At 44.0% G+C, this 22,916-nt stretch overlaps 1 protein-coding gene across 1 annotated transcript in view; it reads left to right on the top strand.

Annotated features, from left to right (window-relative positions):
* LOC134623438 (neurexin-3b-beta-like) overlaps positions 1-22,882 on the top strand; it is a gene marked incomplete at its 5' end in the record, with an annotated part of 34,613 nt that extends 11,731 nt beyond the window's left edge. The window contains 2 exons of the mRNA XM_063468585.1: positions 574-884; positions 20,798-22,882. Of these exons, the coding sequence (XP_063324655.1) occupies positions 574-884; positions 20,798-21,007 (521 nt within the window). The remainder of the gene's footprint in view (positions 1-573; positions 885-20,797) is intronic.
* Positions 22,883-22,916: the final 34 nt, after the last annotated feature.

Genomic DNA, 22,916 nt, shown 5'->3' with positions numbered 1-22,916 from the left:
GTCTATAAATTATACAATGGAGATTTTTAATTATGATTCCTGCATTGTGAAAGTTTGCTGTGCTTTTCTTTCATTGGGAATGCATGAGCAGTGTGTTTTGATAATGATATTTGGGCTTCTCCTAATGAAAATCACATGAATTGTAGCAACTGGGCATTACACATTATTCCCCCATATACATGCTGTACTTATTGCTCGATTCCACCCTTTTGTCCACAGAATAACAACAAAGCTGTGGAAAATGTTACAATACTGCTGCTGCTGTGACAAGTGCATTTGTTTCAGCTCTAGCAGCAGTTTGAAATCTACTTCTTGTACAAAATGTACTCAACAGTAGGTAAAAAGTAGGGCAGTTGTAGATACTTTTTTCAGTACAAAGCCAGGTTGCGTCATCATTACAGTTTGAAAACCATCTGCAACTTCTTTTAATCAGGGAAACCAAGACATTTCATCAGACGCTCTCTATCACCGCATCTGTCGTGCAATGAAAGTTTAATGTTATCGTTACATTAGATTATCATCTGTCCGTCTTCCATCTCTTAAGCTTATCAACGCTTTTCCCTCCCGCGCCAGGCCGGCAGTTGACGATCTTCAACACCCAGGCCACTATCTCTATCGGTGGAAACGACCGGAAGCGGCCCTACCAGGGCCAGCTCTCTGGCCTCTACTACAATGGCCTCAAAGTCCTCAACATGGCCGCCGAGGGCCACGCTAACATCAAGGTGAACGGCAGCGTGCGGCTGGTGGGCGACGTCCCCACTAGCCGGGGCGCGGCACGCACCACCACCTCGGTACCGCCAGAGATGTCCACCACCTTTATAGAGACTACCACTACCTTGTCTACCACAACCACCCGCAAACAGCGCTCACCACCCACTATCCAGGTAAGGGAGAGGTGTATGTGGTGATGTTTCCAGCAGAACTGTTTGTTACCTGTAGACGTTCTAGTGATTTATGGAAATAAAAAAAGATGCGTAGAGATCTTCAAGAACTCTGCACATGCTTAGAGTTTTCCCATTCCTACGTTGTCACTGGTGTTGTTCTGTCAAAGGAGCTGGTGTTGCACAAGGTAATGCTCAAGACCTGTCACAAAGAACCCGTCAAGACATCTTTTTGTGCCAGTGATTACTTAAAAGGGTGTATTTCAGCCTAAACTATAATCTTCTATCTAACCTAACCAAGTAGTTTTTGGTGCTTTTGACCAATAAATCTTGAAGCTGACCTTGAAGATCTTGGAAAGTCACAATTTAATGTATTGTTAATATGACCCCGCTCTACCTCCCTGCAAAGTTCATTCAAAACCTTTTGAGCTATCGTCTTTACAGACAGACACGCACGCATGCTACCAAAGACCAAACCTCCTTGGCAGAGGTACTGAATAAAAGAAATGACAAATGAATAAGGGAATGAAAACAAAGAAGACCAAACCTGAACCACCTTGTCTTGGCTTTCAAACTTGAGATTTACTCCAGTTCTGGCCCTCCAATATCCAAATGTGGATTTTGTCCCTGTTATAAAAAATGACTCTTCTAGCATCTAATACTTAACAGGAACCCTTGTGCGTTTCTCTGCAGTGCCAGCAGCATCTCAAGGATGGAGACACACTGAATAAACTCACTTGGTTTCAAAATTCTCGCTTGAAAAATGATTTGAATCACTCTTAAAATAATATTTTGTTCAAGTCTACTAATGCAGTACATGCAATAATCATGCACCGCTGTAATTAGAGAGCTTTAAAGGTTCTAGAGTTGATTACCTAGCCAAATAAGGTTCGAGTCTTATTGCTACATAAGCTGAGCAAACAGTCTTTAGAGTGGCCTCTACGGACATGAGAGTGGTGTTGATTTTCTCATTTAACTGTCAGCAAGAAAGTGACAAAGCCTACTGTGTTTCCCACCGTGTCAAACGAATGCTAGGAATATATCTTACACTGTTGGGCACATATGGCACAGGTGTCTGTGGGTTCAATGTTTCTGATATGACCAGAGCTAAAAATGTGACAAAGGGAAATGTAACAAAAAGAAGTGCTCTTGTCCCTTTTCTGCACTTAACAGCGTTTCTGTGTCTTCTTTGTGACTTTGCATGGATGGATTGTAGGTTTGTTTCTCTCCTCGATCAGTCAAGGTCAGGATACTGTATTTCTCATCCTATGGAGGATTGAATGCTGCTGTTCACTGAGGCGTGCAAAGCCGGCCTCGCCGCTGCTCCCTTTCTCTACGTGTCTCTCCCTTTTCTCCTTTTTCCGTCTCTCTCTGTCACTCACTCCTATTCCGGCCTGACGGAGGCCTTTCTCCCAATACGTCCTGACCAAGCCAATGAATGTCACTACCGTGCCAAGAAAGTAATCACATCGAGCCAGTCCTTTGACACACACGGGACAAATTGAACCATTCATTAAAGGCAGTAAGTCTCCCTCGGGGGTGAGATGGTGTTGGGGTTGCTTGTTGTATGACAGACAGGGACCACTGTTATCAGCCTCTTCACCTCAACGACAGATAGCCTGCCTTGCAGCGATGATGGCCCTTCACGTCGGTGCTGTCACTTGTACGTCTGTATCAGAGCGGTGTGGAGGAGGCCACTGCGAGGGCTGCTTGACATCCCCTAAATACCCTGTGATTTGGACTGACATAGCCTTCATATGTGAGGTTTGAAGATCTGGAACAAAGGCAAAGCAGTTCATATTCATTCTGGCTGTGTGGCATCGGTAATCTGCAATGATGCCCGAGCTGAGATATATTACAGCACCGTGTCTGGCACCATCAACAAGGTCACATCAGATAAGAAGTAACGTGGCTTCGCTGGGAAAATGGCATTTTGTGTCACAGGCTATTAATATCAAAGGAAGTCAATAAAGTGTGTGTTTTGAAAGAGCTTTTATACAAAGCACCCTCCTTTTCAAGGTGAAATGATGAACCGATACCTCTTTAGTCAATAACCAGGATGCAGCTGTCGGATACCAGATAATGCACTTTGCTTCCTTAACATTATAATATTTGTAGGGTTTTTTGGGAGGTTTTTTGCCCTCACTAACTTTTCACTTTATTTTTGTATTCCTTCTGAGAGCACACCTTGTTCATTCGTCTTCCACAAGCTCCCAATGCAGGGCCTGCTTTGATTCATGCTGCCATGTCACAGAATTTCATTTGCCAAGGCCTTTAATTTTACAGTTCCCTAGTTGGTTGTCAAATACCGTAGTGTGAGAGGTAAGGAGAGGACCTGTACCAGTTTGGCAGATTTCTCCACCCCTCTGGGTAGTATAGGGGAGTTGAGGGATTTGAGCTATCATTAGTGATGTACTGCAGTGCTGAAAGAAAGCTATAGGCAGCTGGACCAGAACATGTGTGCAGGAGCTTGAGAAGTGTGAAGGCTAAAATGTGTTTTCTTTTTATCTGGTGTGTTCTCACACATCTGTGTTTTGTCCATTTTACCAACACTGCCTGTTTCTTTGTCTGAGGTGAGAAGGTGGCGAATCCCCTTGACAGCTCAGGATCAGCAGAATGAGCGACGGGGGTGGGACGTGGAGGGAACCAATCTCACGGTTAATTAATGATAGCTCCGCGGGGACATACCGACACGACGGACATGTTTCACTCGCTCTCTGTCACTGTGTTATTTGATTTCACTTAATCTCAGCTCCAATTATGTTTACACGTAATGTTCTCCATTTTGGAAAATATAGTGGGAATTTTACATTTTAAATGAAAAGAAGGAAAGGTTTATCATTTAAAGCTTAAGTATTCATATAATTTACTGAGTAGCAGTACATCTCCAGTACATAATAATGGTGGGACTCTCCACCATTTGACCGTAGAACTGAAGAAGCTTCTCGGATGAGAGGTGAAGCGTCTTCAAGCAACCTAAAGAAGTCCAGACGCTTTTCTTTCCAAGCTCCTTAGACCCTCCTGTCTCTTTCCAGCACATTGTGTACAACATAAAAATAGGAAATGAACTTTCAGGTAGTAATGTCTATAGTTTTCTCTACAGCACCTTTATACATCACAATTTGTTCCTCGTTGCCTTGTTAAGAACGGTCTACGAGTGCAAACATCAAATATTAACTACATAATGACTTGTTTACGCGATCCTGCTACACTGTTTACTTTAGGCAACAGCGTGCCCCTCCTACTGTTATCTTGCAACTTGTCCTCTTAAAATAAAAAAGGAAAGAGCTACAGTGGTTATAAGTAGACCGTGTTGAAACTGAAATGGCTTGACAGTATTGTGGAAGTTATGCAACAGAATTAAAATTCTACTAGTAGCCTGCTGCGTGAAAGACCGATGCAAGGATGCTAGATGGTTTCTCATTAATGAAGAACACCAGTTTTACACATGAGGTCATGGTTGCTGGAAGTTGTTAGGTACTGCAGATGTAGATCTCAAAATTGAAAACTTTGAGTGGCACTATCATCTGGGAGTGCGATTCAGAAAGAAGTGAGTTTAGCAGGCTTCCACAGCACGCTGCCAGTCTGTGCTTGAGTGTAGTGGCCCAAAGTTACATTAGCCACGACTTCTTGATTTGTTGCTTTGTGGGAGTTTTGTAGACAGCAGGTTTTCACAAGGGTGGAGTATGGAATAAAAAAAAAGAGCCGTATCTTGTCTGTAATAATTCTGAAAAAATGTCTGTAACCCCTTTGAGGAGTCCTACCCTTCATGTTGGGAACCAGTAATTTGAACAAGGAAAAACAAGTTTTTGCCTCTTAGCTATAAAAGGCTCAGACAAACAGGCAGGTGCTGTGGACACAAGTTTCAGAATGACGCGATATTCAAATTGTTAGCGTAGGTTCGTCTTCTAAAAATCTTGGCCGAGTTTGAGGCTAAGGTCTCCAAGGACAAATTGATACCATTGGTGTATCTACGTGGAGGCTGAGGGGTAGCACTGTGTGTGTGCATCAGAATTTTTTGACTTTGGCTTCATGCTAGGTTTGGGGGAGAGTTGTATAGTGTTATGAGATACTGTGGACAGAACATATGAAGTCTACTTACATCTCCTCCATGATGCAAGTTCCTCATGGCCAGTTCTTTCTTAAAAGGGGTTAGGGTTAGACATCTCCCACTTACATTTGCTGGTAATCTAGAATATTCCTGATGCACAATTGCAAAACAAACACACAGAGGCACAGTTTAAGGTTTTACCAAAGTCCTTCAGAGCTGCCGAATTTTGTTGGACCAAAGAATACATTTTACGCTTGCCGATTTAATGCGGATAGTCGTTTTGGGAATACTCATTAATGCAAGGTTCTCTATCATGGGAGATCAACTTCTCTCGTTCCCAATTAACTCACGCTGCCGGCGTGAGATGTTTGGGAACAATTAGGATGGGAGGCTGCAATCTACAGTACCATGGGGGAAAACAGCTGAGGGAGAGAGACTGAGAGTGATTTGCATTGTTGCCGTGTTCTAGAAATTGCTCCCGTCCATCATCTTCAACAGGCCCGATGCTCAGGAGACGAGAAAATGAGAGGTAAATTGTTTGTCGTTTAATTGGGCTTTTTTTCTGCTGAGATGCAGCAATTGTTGCTATATTGATGCGTTTAGATACGCACGCCACAATTATAGTGACGTTGCGTTGAATGACACAGATTCTGTGCGATTTCTGATGTTTTCTGATTCATTTTGGTGTTTTGGTGGAGCCTTAAACGGAAGACAGGAATCCATACAGCACAGGTCACGAGCCAGATCCACCTCACACTGTTGCTGGGTACAGTTTTGCTCGCTAAGCTCCATCGCAACATTTCCTCACCGCTCTCCTCAAATTGCTTCCATCTCTCTGTCGGTAAAGTACATCAGGGATGTTGCTTAACACCTGGGGTTATATGATAATCACTGATTTATTCTCTCTTCAAGCGGTGGCAAGGAAGACGCTGCGTGGCGTGCTGCGTGTCTCCACGTGGTAGCCCGCTAGATGATGTTTGATGAGCGTGTTCATCTGCTCATGTGTGAGAGCAGCGCAGGTGTGAGCACGAGCAGGCAGACGCGCTCCACTTCTCCGGCCTGCTGTCTGTCGTCTCGTCTCTTCAGTTAGTCTCTGTGATCACCTTCCCACACTTGCCAGTAATTGTGTAAAGGTCAAACTAGTAGGCAGGTGTTCCTAGGATTTCTTTCTTTATTCCTTCTCTTCCTTTCCAATTTTTTTTCTTTGTCGGTATCTCTGACTACCCTGCACAGCACCCCAGCTCACTGTGTATTCTTGGAGATGAATGCTGGAGGTCCGCTAGTTGCTCGGTGTAGGTCCAATTAGGAGACAGCAGACTGATGGGGATCATGCTGGTGCGTGTGGCTTCATTAAGGCAGGCACACACAGACACACACACAGACCCACACTCAGAGAGTTTGTACAAGGATCTCTTAATCTTTGTCTCTCACATTTCCAGCGTGCACAAGCAAATTAAGCTGCTGTAATTTGCATAAGTCTGTGCACACATATAAAAAACATCACTCAGGCCTGTTGTGGCCACATCCACTCACGCTGTCAAAACACTGAAGCAAAGCTATCAAAGACTTTTCATCATGTGCCACCAAATATGCCCCCCTACCACCAACATGACAACCTCATTTCAGCACTGTCATGGACTGTCTGTCTTTTCTGTCACCGGAATTTGTTTCCAACATCCGGCTGTAATTCCCTCAGTGCTTGTCACCTACATAGGACTGTTTCTATTAGATCTCTCTGTGTGAATATATTTGTAGAGTTTTATGTCCACAGATCTTGTGTTTCTTCTTCCTCTGTCTCTTTGTGAGCAAGTGTGTGTGTATGTGTGTGTATGTTTGCATTCAAGGTAGTTTGTCTCTCAGTGTGTGAGAACCAGCAGCTAGCTCCAGGGGTTTTGGACCATGGGAGGTTTTGTAATGGATGTCCCCCATGCCTCCTAACACATCTTATCTGGATCCCCCGGGAATGCGTGTGTGTGTGTGTGTGTGTGTGTAAACCTGTCTTGTCAGCTGCCACTGTCACGGCAGGGCACTCACACACCAAGAGGCAAAAAGAGACACATATCAGCTACACACCCACACAAACACACACGTGTTGTGCAGTTTGTTTCTGCAGGACATCTAGCACATGCGCTGGGTGGTGTACGGGCTCACCGCATGCTGTGCTCCTCCAGAGATGGCTGACTGGTTAAGACATGATACACATGTCCAACTAAAAACTTTAACTTACAACTGAAGCCAGAAGGTGACACTACCCAACTGAAACTGTTTCATGTTTATGAGGCCAAAGAATCTTTCTTTTTACTGAGTGTGTAAATGTTAATTATCAAATATGCAAACCACTAGTCAACCATAGTGCTAATTTAAGCAGGCCATGATGTCAAGCTCAGCCACAGCTGCATAAGATCAGCTGATCTTAGCTCAGCTAATGGCTCAGCTGATAGCCGTCTACACATCTGCACAATAAAACACTTGCGGCGTGTCTCATTTAAGCTGCTTTAGCCTGCCTATGTTGATATAATGCCATTTCTAACACATTGAGTTTGTACGGAAATAGATCCGCGGTTTGAGACCAGAGAGAGACACAGAACCCAGCTTTGGTTGGTTCATAAGCTAGCGTACTCCTGGTGCCAGTCCCAAACCTGGATAAATGGGAGGCTTTCATCAGAAAGGGAATCCGGTGTAAAACTGGTGCCACATCAAACATACAGATCTATCTGCTGTGGTGACAGCTTGGGAAATAAGGGAGAAGCTCAGAGGACCCAGCCTCCCAACCACTGCTGCTCTTCTGTAAGCTGCTTTCCAGCCCACCTCCACGCTGGCTCCATTCATTCTGTTTCTGACTTAATCAGAGTCATATCTGTCAAAACTGATTCGGGGTCCAACCACTCTACTGCTCTCCTGCTTTCCTCACAGGCATGTGGAAGAATGGGGACAATCTTCTTTAGTCTATATTTGTCCTGACAAATAACTTTAACCAATCGTTTTAGGCAAAGGATGATCAGTTACGGATGCCTGAGTCATCTTGAATAGTTATTCCAAGCATAACATCACAAATCCAGATTCTCCTTCTTATTACGGTCATCTCTCCCAGCGTGCTTGAATGGTCACAATGGAGCACTCGGTATTAAATCCTGCTTTTTAAACCCTTTTTTAAAATTGTGAGGTTGCTGTGAGATCCCACGCTGCACCCTTTGTGGCTTTTAATTAACTTTTTCCCAGCACAACAGTTCTGGGAACAAAACTATTCTAAAAGTTTAACTTTATATTCATGAAGGTCCTGCTTTCCTGTTAAAACTCTGCCTACTGTCTTTACACTAAGAAAGGTCAAAGAGATATTTTATTAAACACAAAACAGACACTGGTTATTGCATGTATTTTTTTTTAAGTGTTACTATAGCAACACCATTTTTTTTTCAGGTGCAGTTAAGGCTTAAGTTTACAGCCATATTCACAGGCCTGGTAACTTTATTCCAAGGAATAAAGAATCTACACACACTGCTGCAGTGTGACTACATTTGCAGCCGGCCTGTGATACGCACCGGAGTGTGTGAGTTTATGTCTGCGAACGAGGGAGAAAGAGACGAGATGTATATACGCAGCACTGCTGTATCTGTGCGTGCAGATACCACCGTGTGTCTGTGAGCGGCAGTAGGATTTAATTAAATATGTATCACACAGACAAAGCCTTTGATGTTGCGGAGCAATAATGTGTTCTGTTTCATTGCTCAGCTGAGCTGTTAGCAAAGCCCAGTGATATTTCTCCTCTGTGACCACCGAGAGTCTGTGCAAAGTCCAACCAAACCTGTTGCTTTTAATAGTAGCGAGTCGGGGATAATTATAAGGACGGGTAGTCATCCTTACGTGTGTGCAAGCATGTATACGATACTGTGAGAGGGCTCCGACGTACAGAATATTTGGAGTAATTTCTCTGTTGGTTAGTGATTATGTTTCAACTTTCATCTTCAAAAACGGGGCAAAATCAAACGTTTAATTTGGTTTGTGCTCATTAAGTACTGAAACCAAAAGGGATCGCGGGCTAATACGGGACGCGATAAACTGCCGGCAACAGCCATTACATGATGCCTCCATTGATTTACAGCTGTGAAGTCATAAAAGCCTCTGACTTTGAAAAGTACTGTAATGAAATGAAAGAGGAGACCAAAATGTAGTCCACAAGACGAAAGAGCAAAGTCCCGTACCAGCTGCTTCACACCTTCTCAGCTGAAGGCATCGTCCTACTTATTGAGTGTATTCTTCCAGCTGGTGAGGTCAGTTGAGTTTTTCTTATAAAGCTGAAAATACAAGCCTACCTAGCTTTAGCCAGTCATGCTTTGGGATGATATATTAGACTCGTGAGACACCATTACAGCTACAATGTTATAGAGGTCTTAAGCTGTTAAACTCACTGGTGTTTTGCACAGGATGAAACGGAAGTTGCAGATCACTGTGAAAAGCCTGGATTAAGAAGACTCATCCAGAATTAAATTTCCCAGTAATGTGATTAGATTTACTGCGAGCCTCGTTAAAATATGTATATTCATGATTTAATAAGACGGAGCCCAAGAGGACATCAAGCGCAGACCGCATCAATACACAATGAAGGCAGAGACGTTAGAAGGATATTCTGCACAGCAGCAAGTGTTAAACTTAAAAATGCATGTGCGGAGAATAAAATTAGGCAAAAGAATGAAGCAACGCGCTTCCATTAAAAATGGCGAACATTTGGCGGCACTTGAAATTCCGACAGTGAACACAGAACTCGAGACAAGAACAGATGTTTGCTCCTCTTTTAAATTATCTCGCTGCAGAGCTGTTGTAATCACGTCATCCTGGATTCAAGCCCGGTGTGATTAATGTGGACTTAAAATGTACAAAATTAATTGATTGGCAACAAGTGCGATAACCAGTTTGGTAGCTGGAAAATGAAAAATGCACGGTTCCGGCTTCACTGAAGTGGAGACTTTGTGTTGTGTTTGTATTTCGGGGGTTTAACAGTAAATTTGCTGTTTTTGAGTTAATGATCAGAAAGAAATAAGAAGAGTGCTGCAACAGTCTTGATAAAACACAAGCAGCTGTTCCTCGAGGACATGGCCCGAGTTGTCATCACAGAGCAGAGAACTCTGGTTGATCCATGTTTTAATAAACAGGCTTTTATTTTAAAATGAACCTCAGTATTTTCATTATTAACAAGCAGAGAGTCTTCTTTTTTCATTCATAATCAGAAATAAATAAGTCAGCTTGGGTTCTGGGAAATGATGAACGCTGATGATGATGTGATGAGCATCGTTAGCAATTTTCTGGTATTTTATAAACCAGGCAGTCAACAAGTGGTCGTGGAATAACAGTCCAGATTCATAAAAACCTCAAGTAAAAACTCGTCATTCTGAAGGAAATTTACTGCCTGGATGAGGTGATCCTGAACCCTCCGTTAGCTACGCAGTAAAAGGCCTAGGCTGCTGGGGTTTCCCATAATGCACTGAGTGTTTCTCCTTCACTCTCTATGTGCTTACACATGCATTTAATCATTAATTATTATTCACCTCTGGCTCTCTCCCACAGTGCGTCTCTTGTCCTGTCTCCCTCGCCCTCTACGGGTCGCAGCAGATGGCTGCTCCTCCCGAGCCTGGTTCTGCTGCAAGTTTCTTCCTGTTAGACGGGAGTTTTTCCTTCCCACTGTCACCGAGTATTTGCTCATAGGGGGTCTTCTGATAGTTGGGATGTTCCTCTGTATCATTGCAACATAAAGCACGTTGAGGCAACTGCTGTTGTGATTTGGTGCTGTATAAATAAAATTGACTTGAATTTAATATTTCAGCAACAGTGAGTGTCAGGGAATAACTCTGAGGGCTTAAATTAATTAACTTACTTTGAAAAAAGACATAAGTGATCTTGTTTTAAGTGATAACTGTGCATTATGCAACACAGCCTCTGGTTCTGTTGAGAGGTCCCAGTGTCTCGTGAACCTCGATAAAATGAAGCCTTTCCCATTTCTGTCCTGACTCCACTCACACACATGCACACGCTCTCATCTTCTCCCAGCTTTTTTCTTCGGTCACAGCTCTCAGCGAAGCTCGACACCGCATCCACACGAATTCCTCACTTCCACTTTGAACTGAGGACCACAATTGGTAACACAAACCGTAACTCTGACCCGAAATCGCTGCTACAATTTCACCTGAGGATGGCGCGGTCTTGCATAGAGAGGAGAAATTTCTCCACACATCCTGCCCGCTCACCTCAGATCTTCTTCCCCTTCCTCTCTCGTGCCCACCCTCTGCCTTCCGGCGGCTTTGTTTCCGCATTTGTCTGCATACATGCATGCGGGCGAGTATGTTTGTCACAGGGCTTCCCTGATGACCTTGCGCGCTTGCACCAGGGGGGTGATTAAGGATCGGGGCCAAAGACCATTTCCTTTTCATGGGAAGATGAATGACCCTGTTTGAAAGTGGCTGCCTATGGCCTCAGGGCAATTAGAGTTTGCTGTGAGCCAGCAACGCTCACTGCTCTGTGTACAAAGGCAGGTCCTTGAGAAAAAGAGAAATACTCGGCACATAACCCATTCTGCTGAAACCAGCCCGCCGCAGTAACGGGGAACAAATTAAATGAATTTTCTTTCCTTTTTTCCCTCTACCTTTCCAGCTGTTCCCCACCTCTGCTCTCCTCTTGCCTCCTATCCATTTCTCCATACACCTGGGAAGAAGAAAAAATGTGCTGACTGTAGGGGGCACTAAGAAAGGCCCACCAAGGGTGCTCATTCGAAATATCAATATTAGATCTAGCAAACCATTTAGCATGTGACTTTGACCTTCTAAATCTGTTCTCGGAGTTCATTTCACTGATGTTTATACACTATATTTTAGTACTATTTGTTTTGGCTTGCTTTCTCCAACAGTTTGATTACTAATGAAGACAAACTGATGGAATATCAGACCAAGTCCACCGCTGTGTGATATTTATAACATGCTTCTGTGCTGTGCTTTTTTTTCCTGGATAAAGCATCTTATCTGTCACAGAGCAGAAGCAAAAAGAGTTGTGGCAGACTATTGATAGGGATATGGCCTGGTGCCATTGATTCCCGCTTGTAATACAAGCCTCTCCCTTGTCAGCCTGTCAAAGCCTAGATCGGACATGATAACGCACGCATCGGACAGCCGTCAATAGAAAGGCGAAGCTTCCACCGTCGAGATGACTATCTTGTTTTGGTACGAGGGCCGATGGGAACCAGTGAGACAGCGAGAAAGAAGAGATAGTGGTTTGTGCGACCTCTGATTTCTGCCACTTTCTGAGCCACTTCTCTCATATATATATATCTCTATATATATAGATATATATATGTATGTATCCAGGCTGACCATGGGGGGAAAAGAAACTGCTTTGAATTGTGTCTTTGATTTGCCCTTGCCTTCTTTGCGTCATCCCTTTGATCTCTGAACGTGCAGCCACATATCTGTTGCTACTGGCTGCCAGGATGAGGCGCTCAAGGAAAATTGATTTGTTTGGGGTTTATTCCCATTAGTACAAAGAAAATCAACTTTAGCCACCGGGCACGGCGGCATTGTAAATAAACCAAACTGGGTTTGATAGCAGCGTTGTAATGTGGCTCTATAATGTGGTGTCTCTTCTCTAATTCTCAAAAGGCTTCGTTTCTCAGTGTTTCCTTCAGCCTCTGGGCCCGAGCTGTGTGAAGGTCATTTGTTATGATAAGACTATGTTGTGTTCAGGAGCAAGCCTCCCGCACCCCTCCCCTCACGCTTTGTCTCGCGTACTGTACTTAAGCATGTGGATCCAGCGCCTCTCCGAGACGCAGCACTGCTCGTGCTCATATTTCATGTCGTGTTTGTAACCCGGGGGCCGTGGCTGAGCTTTAGCCTTTACTCTGCTGTTACTGACCCAGGGGAAAACTATAGACAGCAGTCCCAGTACATTGTGTCTTCCTTTTCCCTCGCTGAGCGCGAACCATTGCTTTGATGTGACCGTTCAAATCACTGTCATGCTCAGCAGAATATTCGACCGTAGCCACGGCCGCAGATGCAGCAGCTGCTCTTGTTACCATCCATGTATTTGACGAGGTTTTTTTCCCAAGTTGAATCATTCACTGCTTAATTAGCGCGACCCCTCAGACGTTGGCTGTCAGCGCACAAAACTTTAGAAATAGTTGGTTATTATCTCACTGTGTGGCATTTTTCCCAAAATGAAGTACAGCATTGTTGAGCCTGTTTAACATCAGCGCTGTGCTGATGTTTCATGTTCTGCTTCCCTCTTTGTCTCTGCTGTATAGACATAGATTCAGGCGCACAATGTTTCGTTCACCAGGAAGGTCCGTAGTCGGAGAAGGGACTCGCAGCAGGGCTGTAAATGGCGAGTAGCGTGGGTTTAAGCTCGCCGCTGAACTGAGTTCGCTCATATTTATTATCTGGCACAGGTGTGAAGAGATGGTGAGAATGCACTTTAGTTCCTGCCGGCACTTTATTAGACAGAACGATTCAGCGGTTATGCACAGTGGTAAAAATAATTTGATCCCTGCATCTTTTTATTTATGCAGTTGCACACTTTATTTCTCAACAACAACGACTGGACTCTAGGAGAAAGAAAAGCTGAGCTTTTTTTCTGTATTGAAAAGTGGATTTGATTTGACTCTGGAAGAAATCTGTCAGACACCAGCCGCATTTATCTACTTGATGTATCAGAGCCTGGCAGCCAGCAGCGCTACTGCTGCTATTAATATGGCAAGAACGGAGCAACAGTAGAATTTGAATTCTATCTTAAAACAATAATCTCGTGTCCATATGTCCTGATATGCCAATTCTTTTAATACGTTGCTCTTCTTTATACTGGCTCTGTAGATACCCCTGCCTAATGTGGCTCCAGTCTGAACCGCTATGCTCTGCCACTCGCACTCATGAAAAGGATATGTTGGGAAAAGCACAGAATACAGCAGGCATCAATGACGTTGATTAAGGTGGGTTGCAAAGTGGCTTGCAGGTATACAGCAGCCATGTACCATGGGCCAGTTTAATCCCGGACAATTTTTCATTAGCTGGTCAGTCACTATATATTGGATGTGGAATGTGTGAACCGCCTGTTGCGATGAACCCCTTAACTTCAGTGGGATTCTTGATGTTTTCTTTCTTTTTGTTGGCATTCTGAGACTCTTCTGGTGTCTCATCTTCGGCCTGCGAGGGCTCCTGGGTTGGGCTCCTGTGCTCTGTATGTAAATAGAGTGCATCCATCAGCTGATGTGGGATGACAGTAAAATCAGCTGATCTACTGGGATTACAGGAGAACTTGAACTTAACGCCGTGTTCAGTTTCAGCACTGCGATGAGGGTCAAACTCTAGACCTCACTCAGCTTTACGCTGACTCACCGTTTCAGCCGCCAGAGTTTGTCAGATTTATGAGGTTGTCTTCCAGTGGACTCTTCAGAGTGAAATTCCCTCTTGTGTTTTGATGTTTTGTCACACTAAAGAGGTAATTCAAACCCAACAGTGCTTTAAGTCTGGAAAACATCCATTTGATTTGTGTTACACGATGTCTAAGCAGGCCCGTAGCAAAACAACAAAGAAAAACCAGACGGATTACACAGAACGAATTTAGGCGCAACACCGAGAGTAGGTCACCCATGTTTTGGCAGAGCTCGAAACCCAATACACAATCGCTCTAATTATGCGCATAAATAGAACGAAGGAAGGTAGTGCAAGTCTAACACACCTCTGCAGGTTGTGTTAGACGCGTGTAAAACATAAGGCTTTATTCAGACTATGTGAACAGCTTGATTCATTAAAACAGAACCACATGTGTTTCAGTAGATGGCAGAGACCAGTAAGGGAAAACATCTTCATATGAAGTGCATTTAAAGGCTCGTAAGAGCTTCTGCTGATAATGGGAGAAATGCCTCACACCTTGGCTTATTTAAGCTATAAAACTGCCCGTCGTGTCAGTCCTGCTGTTGCCCTGCTGGGGTTTTGGCCCCTCCAACCACCGCGTCATCCCCCCTTTAAGATCCGGGGTGGATATTTACGCATCACTCCCCAGTTTCTATATGTTGGGTATTTGTGGGGAGTGATGAGCTCAGAGCCTAGACACAAAACTCTGACTGCATTCTGCTGCTGTAATACATCATTTGAAACCGGAGCTGTCTGACAGAAATAGGTTCTTGCAATGAGAAAGAATTTTAGATTTTGCTCCTTATCTCTCGCACTGAATCACTTTCAGAAAGGATTTCCTCACTGCCAGAAAAGCAACTGTGAATCAGTGCAAAGCAAAAGGGTTTTAAATGTCCACGGGGGAGTGTGGGGGGGTCTGTGTATCGTTTCATTCAGGCCTCATGTTCAGATAATCTTAATTCCCAAATTAAGAAAAAAATGTAGTCTGAGCAGGTGTAGTTTTTTTTATTCTGCTGCTGAAGAAGTTTTTAATAAAAGTGTTGCTTTCCCAGCTTCGTGTTTATTGCTAATCAATCTTGCATCCTCTTTGTTCACTCCCGAGGTCAAGCCCGACTGGTGATGTAGCATGCTCTCCATTCGCTTGCAGAAGTAATTGCAGCTTGGCCTGATAATGGCCTCTGCACCGCTGCTGGCTGATTCACATCACAGGATTCATGATTAAACACCAGAGGAACTTTGTAGAGACAGAGACGCCCGGTTTCTTTGCAGACTCTAGATTCTGTTTGTGTCGGTGGCGCTACTTTTGAAACTGAAACTGTCACTTTTTGAGACTCGTCTCCCAAGGAGGCTGTCTATCTTTATCGATTGCTGGGGCGATCCTTTTAGTTGATGTGCTCTGTGGTGGTTGGCGGTAAGAGCTGCTTTAATGAAGTCTGGCTATTGATTGGGCCGTGGTGTTTGTTTGTGGAGTCGGGAATTTCAGCGTCAGTCGAAGGCACGCTAATCGGCATAATCGAGCGTGATGAAAACGGCCGTTTTATGTACTGAAATCATTGTGCAGAATACGCTTTCTTCACACACAGGAAGTAGCGGGCACGAGCATTTCCAAATTTCCCCACACGTGAAACAATGCGGGCCGTAAATCCCACAACCAAGACTCTTAAAAATGATGAGGATGTTTGTTGAGAATAATTAGACCAAAAAAAGAAAATGCCTCACTGCCAAAATATATCCCACTCTATGTTATGGAGATTTAGTCAGAGAATTGGATTTTGCCAGCTGTGAAATCAGTTTTTGTAGTCCCGCTGGCCAACCAAATCATTATGCTATACCCCGCTGTAAGCTCCCATCAGTGCACACACATGAAGTCTATGCCTTTTCCGCTCTGTGAGTGGAGGGTGGATACTTTTATAGTATCTACCCTCGCGCCATACGCCGTTCTACCCTCTGGACGGCCGTGAGAAGACTGCGAGCTCCGTGTGACACTTCATTGCTTCTGCATTAGTCCAGATGTGTAAAAAGCCCCACATGACAAGTACTTCACTCTGAACCACTGTGACGACCGAGATACGTTGTATGTTTGCAGAAAGCCACACAACTAGTGGATCTACAAATGTCACCTTTTTTAAAAAAAACCCTCTTTCATTCATCTCGGAGTGGAATCAAAGTCGCGTCAGTGCAAGGGTCTCTTACTTTGAGTTTGAGGATGTAGTCATATGCAAAGTGAATCCGTTAAATGGAGTGTGTCCTTCTGCCTTTTCATTGGGACTTTTACACTACGCGAGGCTCTTTAATGTGGAGAGGATAAAATGTGAAGTACATGATTTTTTTTCTTTTTTACTGAGTTGCTGGCAGAGTTTTGGCCTCTGGATGCCGACACATCAAGAGATGTTACTTGGGCTTACCTTGGGGCTGAGAGGCTTGCCATTTGAAGACACTTTATTATACTGCAGTTAAGGTGGTCAAAGGTATTTTTACACAGCTCTGTGCAAAACCTTTGAGCCACTCCTCATTTCTTTATATTTTGCTGGAAAAATGGGAAATGCAGTGATTTATTGTAACATGTAAATGGAAATACAGTATATAGGGCAAAAACATTATGTACAACTCCACTGTGCTTGAAAGTCAATATTTGGTACACCTGTATTTAATCTTGAACACAGCCTGAATGTTCTTAAACAAGCTGCATTGTTATAGCCTTCAGGAATAGGAACTACTGCACTGACAGTGTGTTTGGGCTGCTGAAAAATGAAGCGTATGGTGTTGTTTCATCAAAATCTGATGATACTGAAATCAATTTTGACAAGATCCCCAAAACCTGACTGGCTGAAACACAACCACAAACCACGGCAGAGCCTCCACCGTGTTTTACAGATGGCTGTCGACACTCACTGCTGTTCCTCTCCTGACCTCTGCTTAAATACTGACAGTGATTTGACCCCAAAATTCTGATTCATCACTCCATCTTGTGTAATTTGGAATACCTCAGCCTCCTACTTTCCATCCCTTCAGAACAGTGTTGGTCAAGTAACTTGGAAAAAAGTAACTAATTACTGATTACTTTACTCATTACTTAATTAGTTACTTAGTTACTTTTTGAAAACATGGTACACAACCTGAATACGTAATAAAGCAATAGGCCTTTCAGCCCAATTCTATTTTTTCTGCATAATTCATCATATAAAACTGAATCAAATGAAAAAGTCCCTTTTAAAAATTGTTTTACTAGTTTTAATCTTTTAATTTTATGCACATTGCATCAAGCAAAAATTCAATTATTGCAACAGTCTTTGACTTGAAGAAATTCTTTAACATTTAAACCTGTTTTCTGCATATTCCAGCATATAAAATAAATTTTACATTTATTTACACTCGTTCAAATCAGTGCAAGTAAAACACAGCAGAAAATAAAATCAAAGACTCAGCAGCTCTGAGTCCTGTCGCTCTTAAATCTATTGTCACCTGTTTAGCAGGAGTGGGGCGGGTGGAGGTTTGCGTGTCAGTGGGGGGGTCCGGGGGTTTCTCTGTGAATGTCACATTCCCGTGGCAGCGTGCTCGCTGCTCGCTCAGATTTGAAGTTTCATTTTTCGCTGTAGAAAGAAGTTTCCTTGCTGCGCAGAGTGAACAGCGGACACTAATGTTTTTGTCACTTTTACAGACTAAAACTCAAAGTAATGTGAGGACGTCCACGTCGCTGCACGGTCGTACTCTCTCCTGCACTCCATATTATCCATTGTTGATCTGCACACGTCTGTTGCTGCCACGCACGTCGCACACGCTTACGTCATTGTCATGAGACACTCTCACAGATGTAGTAACACTGTTACTTTAAGGGAAAGTAACAGTAATCTAATTACTTTTTGCATTAGTAATCCCTTACATTACTTGTTACTTGAAAAAGTAATCTGATTACAGTAACACATTACTTGTAACGCATTACTGCCCATCTCTGCTTAAGAACGACTTCTTGAAATGGGGATAAATGCTGTGTTTTTCTAACAGGCTGCAGGTAACAAAGTGACTAAAGATCCAATTTAAAATCAGTTCTTTACTAAAGTTGGCTGTGATGTGGAGACACGAGGCTCTAGCGACCGAACTCATCCCTTGACTTAGGTACCGTTTTATGCTTGATTTTATAAGTTAAGTAGCTTAACAAAGGTAGGAGACCTGAAAATGAGTGAAAAGGGTTTGAAAGCCTGGTAAAGTTGGTCAAGACTTCTTTGAAAGTCTGGAGACTTTTGCAGTGAACTGTAGAATGTGTGACACCAAAACTAGTACTGAAGTGTTACCCACTGCAAGTATTCATTTCCCAAGCCCTTATTTCTACTGTATTCACTCAGATAACAGGAAGCCCGAAGTGATCTAAGCCAACCAGCAATTGGTAATAAGTCACCTCATTGTGATCTTTCATTTCCTTGTAATCCTGTTTCATAATCTCATTTCTGTCATTTCCTCTCTGTAGTTTTTCAGCGTTTGGTGGATGCTCGGCAGCAAATTGAGGTTACAAAACTTTTATATTTTGCTTTTTTGAGAACAAATCACGCTGATTTCCCTCGGTCACATGGAAATGGAAATTAGCTGGAATTTATATTGCACTTTAGAGAACAATCTCCATTTACCCTTACACTCATACAGCACCTTATATCCACTACCTTACATCCACAAGTTAACCTAATGTGCATGCCTTTGGGCTGTGGAAGAAAACTCACACAGGAGCAGAGGAGAACATGTAGACATCCCACAGCAAGCTGCATTAACTACTGCTGCTCACACAGGCCAAACGAAGCCTAGATTTCACGTCATCTTTAAGGCTAATGTTAGGAGCCCCATCGCATGTTCGACCAAACAGCGTCCGCTTGCTCGAGCAAGCCCAGGTCACTCAAAGATCCTCTAATGCAGGACTACTACCTTCTCCATAACAGCAGGTAAAACAACAATGACCCTCAGCAAGAATTTCTAAGAAACACCACAGTACCCGCTGTATCTAACGAACTGAATGCCAAGTAGCTGCCTGAGAGTCTTTGTGCGTGTGGGTAGACGTGCACAAATTGGTGTGATCTGTTTAACTAAAACGTAGCATTTTGGAGATGCGCATGGGCGTGCAAGGCTCCGTGAAGCAAGCGCATCCAAAGCACTGAAAATATTCACCGTGCGGAGACGCTGCCGGAATCGGCATGAATGGACGAGAGAAAGGCAGTGTTTTCAGTCGATGCCGGGTTATGGTGTGATGGTCTCGGAGCTGAAATTGCTGGAACAGACTTTGAAGTGGCTCGGATTTTTCATCTCTCTCTCTCTCTCTGTGTCCCTGCCTCCCACATCTGCTGCTATCATAATAACAAGCAATAACCCTCTTTCAGCAATAACCAAGACTTTTACGCCCGTAATGTGGCTTCAATAAATAATGTCATGTTTACCAAGGGGCTATATTTTACAGCAATTTAGTTTAAAGCATCCCCCCCCACCCCCACATTGCTTTTTTTGCCTCCTCTTGGTGGAGTACAGTACATAATGTGGTGCATTAAGCACACCAGCAAAAACGCACATTAACACATTATCAAATGTGCTGATAGAGAAAACAGCACAGCCCATCATGCATAATCATAGCAGACATTAGGAAAAACAAACAAAAAAACAGAGAAAAATCAGCCTTCTGTGTGAGGTTTTGCAGACATGCGTGTGCTGCACATCAGCATACGGTGGGAAGTGGACGCCTTTTTCTGGGCGCCGTTGAAAGCAAGCGGCACAAGCATGGGGGCGCGTTTCATTAGTCTGTCAAACTCAATGATATTTAGAGCCCCACACCCTTGGCCAGGACTGGAAAACTCAATCAGCACTCTGATTTCATAACCCTGCTTGGTGACAGGGCTTATTTTATCGCCCCGCTGATTCATTCTAATAAACGCCGGCTGCCCAGCGCGCCGCTACTGAAATACAACCCTCTCCCTCCCTCCCTCTTCTGTCCTCGACGGGTCGACCTGGAAAAAAAAAAAGGAAAGAGAAAAGGGGAAGGGAAGGGTTGGTCGGGTGGGAGGGATAAATCAGAATTGTGGGAACTGGAGGGTGCAGATAATCCATCGCCGGGCCAGGCGGTGTAACGTGTGCCACCCCATCCCCATCCCTCCTCCTGCACCCTTTAGCACAAATCAGGGGCCGGGACGCTGCTGATCTGTGTGGGCTTAGCGCGTCCATTGATTGCGGGCGATGGAGGAGAGGGGCGATAAATAATCGGAGGCAGAGTGCGGAGGGTGAAGGAAAACAATTATCTGCGGAGGTGGAAAGCACATAAAGCGAAGAATGATAAACGCTGTGAAATATGATTGACTCCAAGTGATATATGGAAGCCGAAGGACGGGCGAGAGAAGTCTGCGCGTGCAGAGATATCCTTGAGTGGAATGGCTGAGGACTCGCTCGCGCTGCCACTGGCCTAACCACAATTTCTTCTGTGTTTGTGTGCGTGCGTGTTTGTGTGTCTTTCTCCGCAGACGACAGATGACATTGTTTCATCAGCAGAGTGCTCCAGCGACGACGAGGACCTGGAAGAGTGCGACTCCGGACATGCAGGTGGGATGAGTGTGTCGAGTTGTGCTTGCTCTGAAACCTGGTCTATTTCTCCTTATCTTTCTTTGAGTTGCTACCGAGGAGCTTCTCCTCCCTTAGCATCATGTCCCATGGGAGCTTCAAGTGTAACTTAAAAAAAACGTCCACTTTCCCCTCCCACCCAGAAAAAGTAGCCACAGTAAGCGCAACAGGGTCCTCAGTGTCTGCCAAAAGTTTAAAGAACACTTTTTGGAGACGGGCGAAAGCAGTAAGAATGCACTTTCTACACCCTCGGCATGCTCTGCTGTAGGAAGTCCCACTCGGAACTTTTACTGTGTATAAGTAAATGCACACAGCTTACTGTCGGGACGTGTTAAAGCTCACGCCTTTCATCTCTGAAACAAGTTACACTTAGCTATGGGGCCACTGGTTGCAGACATGACGACGCGTTGATACTAATTTTGTTCTCTCGGCGTTCAGCTGAGAGCAAAACTTTACTCAACAAAGTACGAAATTAGTATCAAGCCCCATGTCGCCCGCACTGATGCTTCAAAATGTATCTGTCCTGTACTTGGTTGATTTCCTCTTGCTGTGCGTGTGTGCGTCTCTCTTGACAGAGGATACATTTTGAGATTCTTTCGAGAACAAAGATGCTTTCAGCCTAGATACTGTGATATGTAGCAGACTAACTGCAACAGAGCCTCTTCCTCCCTACTCCTTCTTCTTCTCTTGTTTGTACCTCTGTTTCCTTCGTCGGAGGCTTGCCTTACCTGAAACATTCTAATAGAGAACAGATATCCTCGAATTTCTGTGCGCATCGTCTCTCTTCCCTCCCTCCCTTGACACACACACACACACACAAACACGCACATATCACTTTGTGATTAGATCAAAGTGATAAGACACTCACTCAGTGGAAAATAACAACAGAGCTGGAAATAATGCCGCAGATTTAAAAGGAATGGTTATTTTTGAGGCAACTTGGGTTTGGATGAGTTGAATAAGCAGCTGTCAATCACGCTCCTGCCCAGGAGCTGTTGGCACGGATTCCTAATAATGCGGAGCAAAGCAAAGACTGTGAGCTGTATTGAAACTGGCTCACTATTTGAAAAGCAGCTCCCCTTAGGCGCTCTGGAAATCATTAACAGCTCCGGCTATTTGATTGCTTCAGTGTCCTTCAAAATACCATCACAGCCGGCTAATTGACGCTGCGCTAATCTGGCGAAACACGGCTCAGCTTAACACCGAGCATATGTCCACTTTTCACAGCTAATAATACGCCACCGCCGTGTTGCCCTTTCACGTCTGCGGTTGCGGACGATCGAGCGTTTATTTTGTTCTCAGGGAAAATCGGGCCTTTCCACTGTGGCTTTAGCGGATTTAACCATTTCTCCCCCAGTCTGAGAAAGGAAGTCGTTTATCGCTCTCTGATGGCATTTGTTTTCTTGAAATTATGACCACATTTAGGTCTTATGGCTTTTTGATGTGGCAGGGGGAAAAAAAGCCATTTCCTTGCAGCATTTTAGGTGCCTTATCTAGCGTGAGTTGCTTTCGTAAAGGCAGAGATTATTGAAATCGAATGGGCACGCAGCTCACGTGTTTCAATTTATTTATTTTTGTATCTCTTCAGACCATTAAAACCTCAAACCCAAGTATTCTCAAAAAAAAAAAAGAAAAGTGAAAGTGCAGTCAAGTGAAGCGCAAGAAGCTTTTGCTGAGAGAACACGGTACCCTCCCCTCATATAGTGGCAACATACACACACTTACGCATACATACCGTACATCCCATCATGTGGACACAGAAATTCATATCCTCATTCCTCGCCCCCACCTCCCCCTCCGCTTCCAGTCGTATGAACAGTTGTATGACATGATGTTGGGTTTCTTTTCCTTTTTTTCTCGTGTGATGCACATATGAACATCTCTCCTCTGTATCGATTTGGACCCAGCTGCTGGGTTTGTGATTTTGTTTTTCTTTTCTTTCGTTCTTGTCTTCTTTTTTGCTTTCCTTTGGGGCCTGGGAGGGTTGGGTGCGGGCTGATTTTACTTTCCTTGTTTTGTTGT

This window comes from Pelmatolapia mariae, unplaced genomic scaffold (assembly GCF_036321145.2).
Source record: "Pelmatolapia mariae isolate MD_Pm_ZW unplaced genomic scaffold, Pm_UMD_F_2 NODE_ptg000654l+_length_38997_cov_1, whole genome shotgun sequence".
NCBI lineage: Eukaryota > Metazoa > Chordata > Actinopteri > Cichliformes > Cichlidae > Pelmatolapia > Pelmatolapia mariae.
Note: the sequence above shows the minus strand (reverse complement) of the source record. Positions and strands in the feature narration are given on the sequence as shown.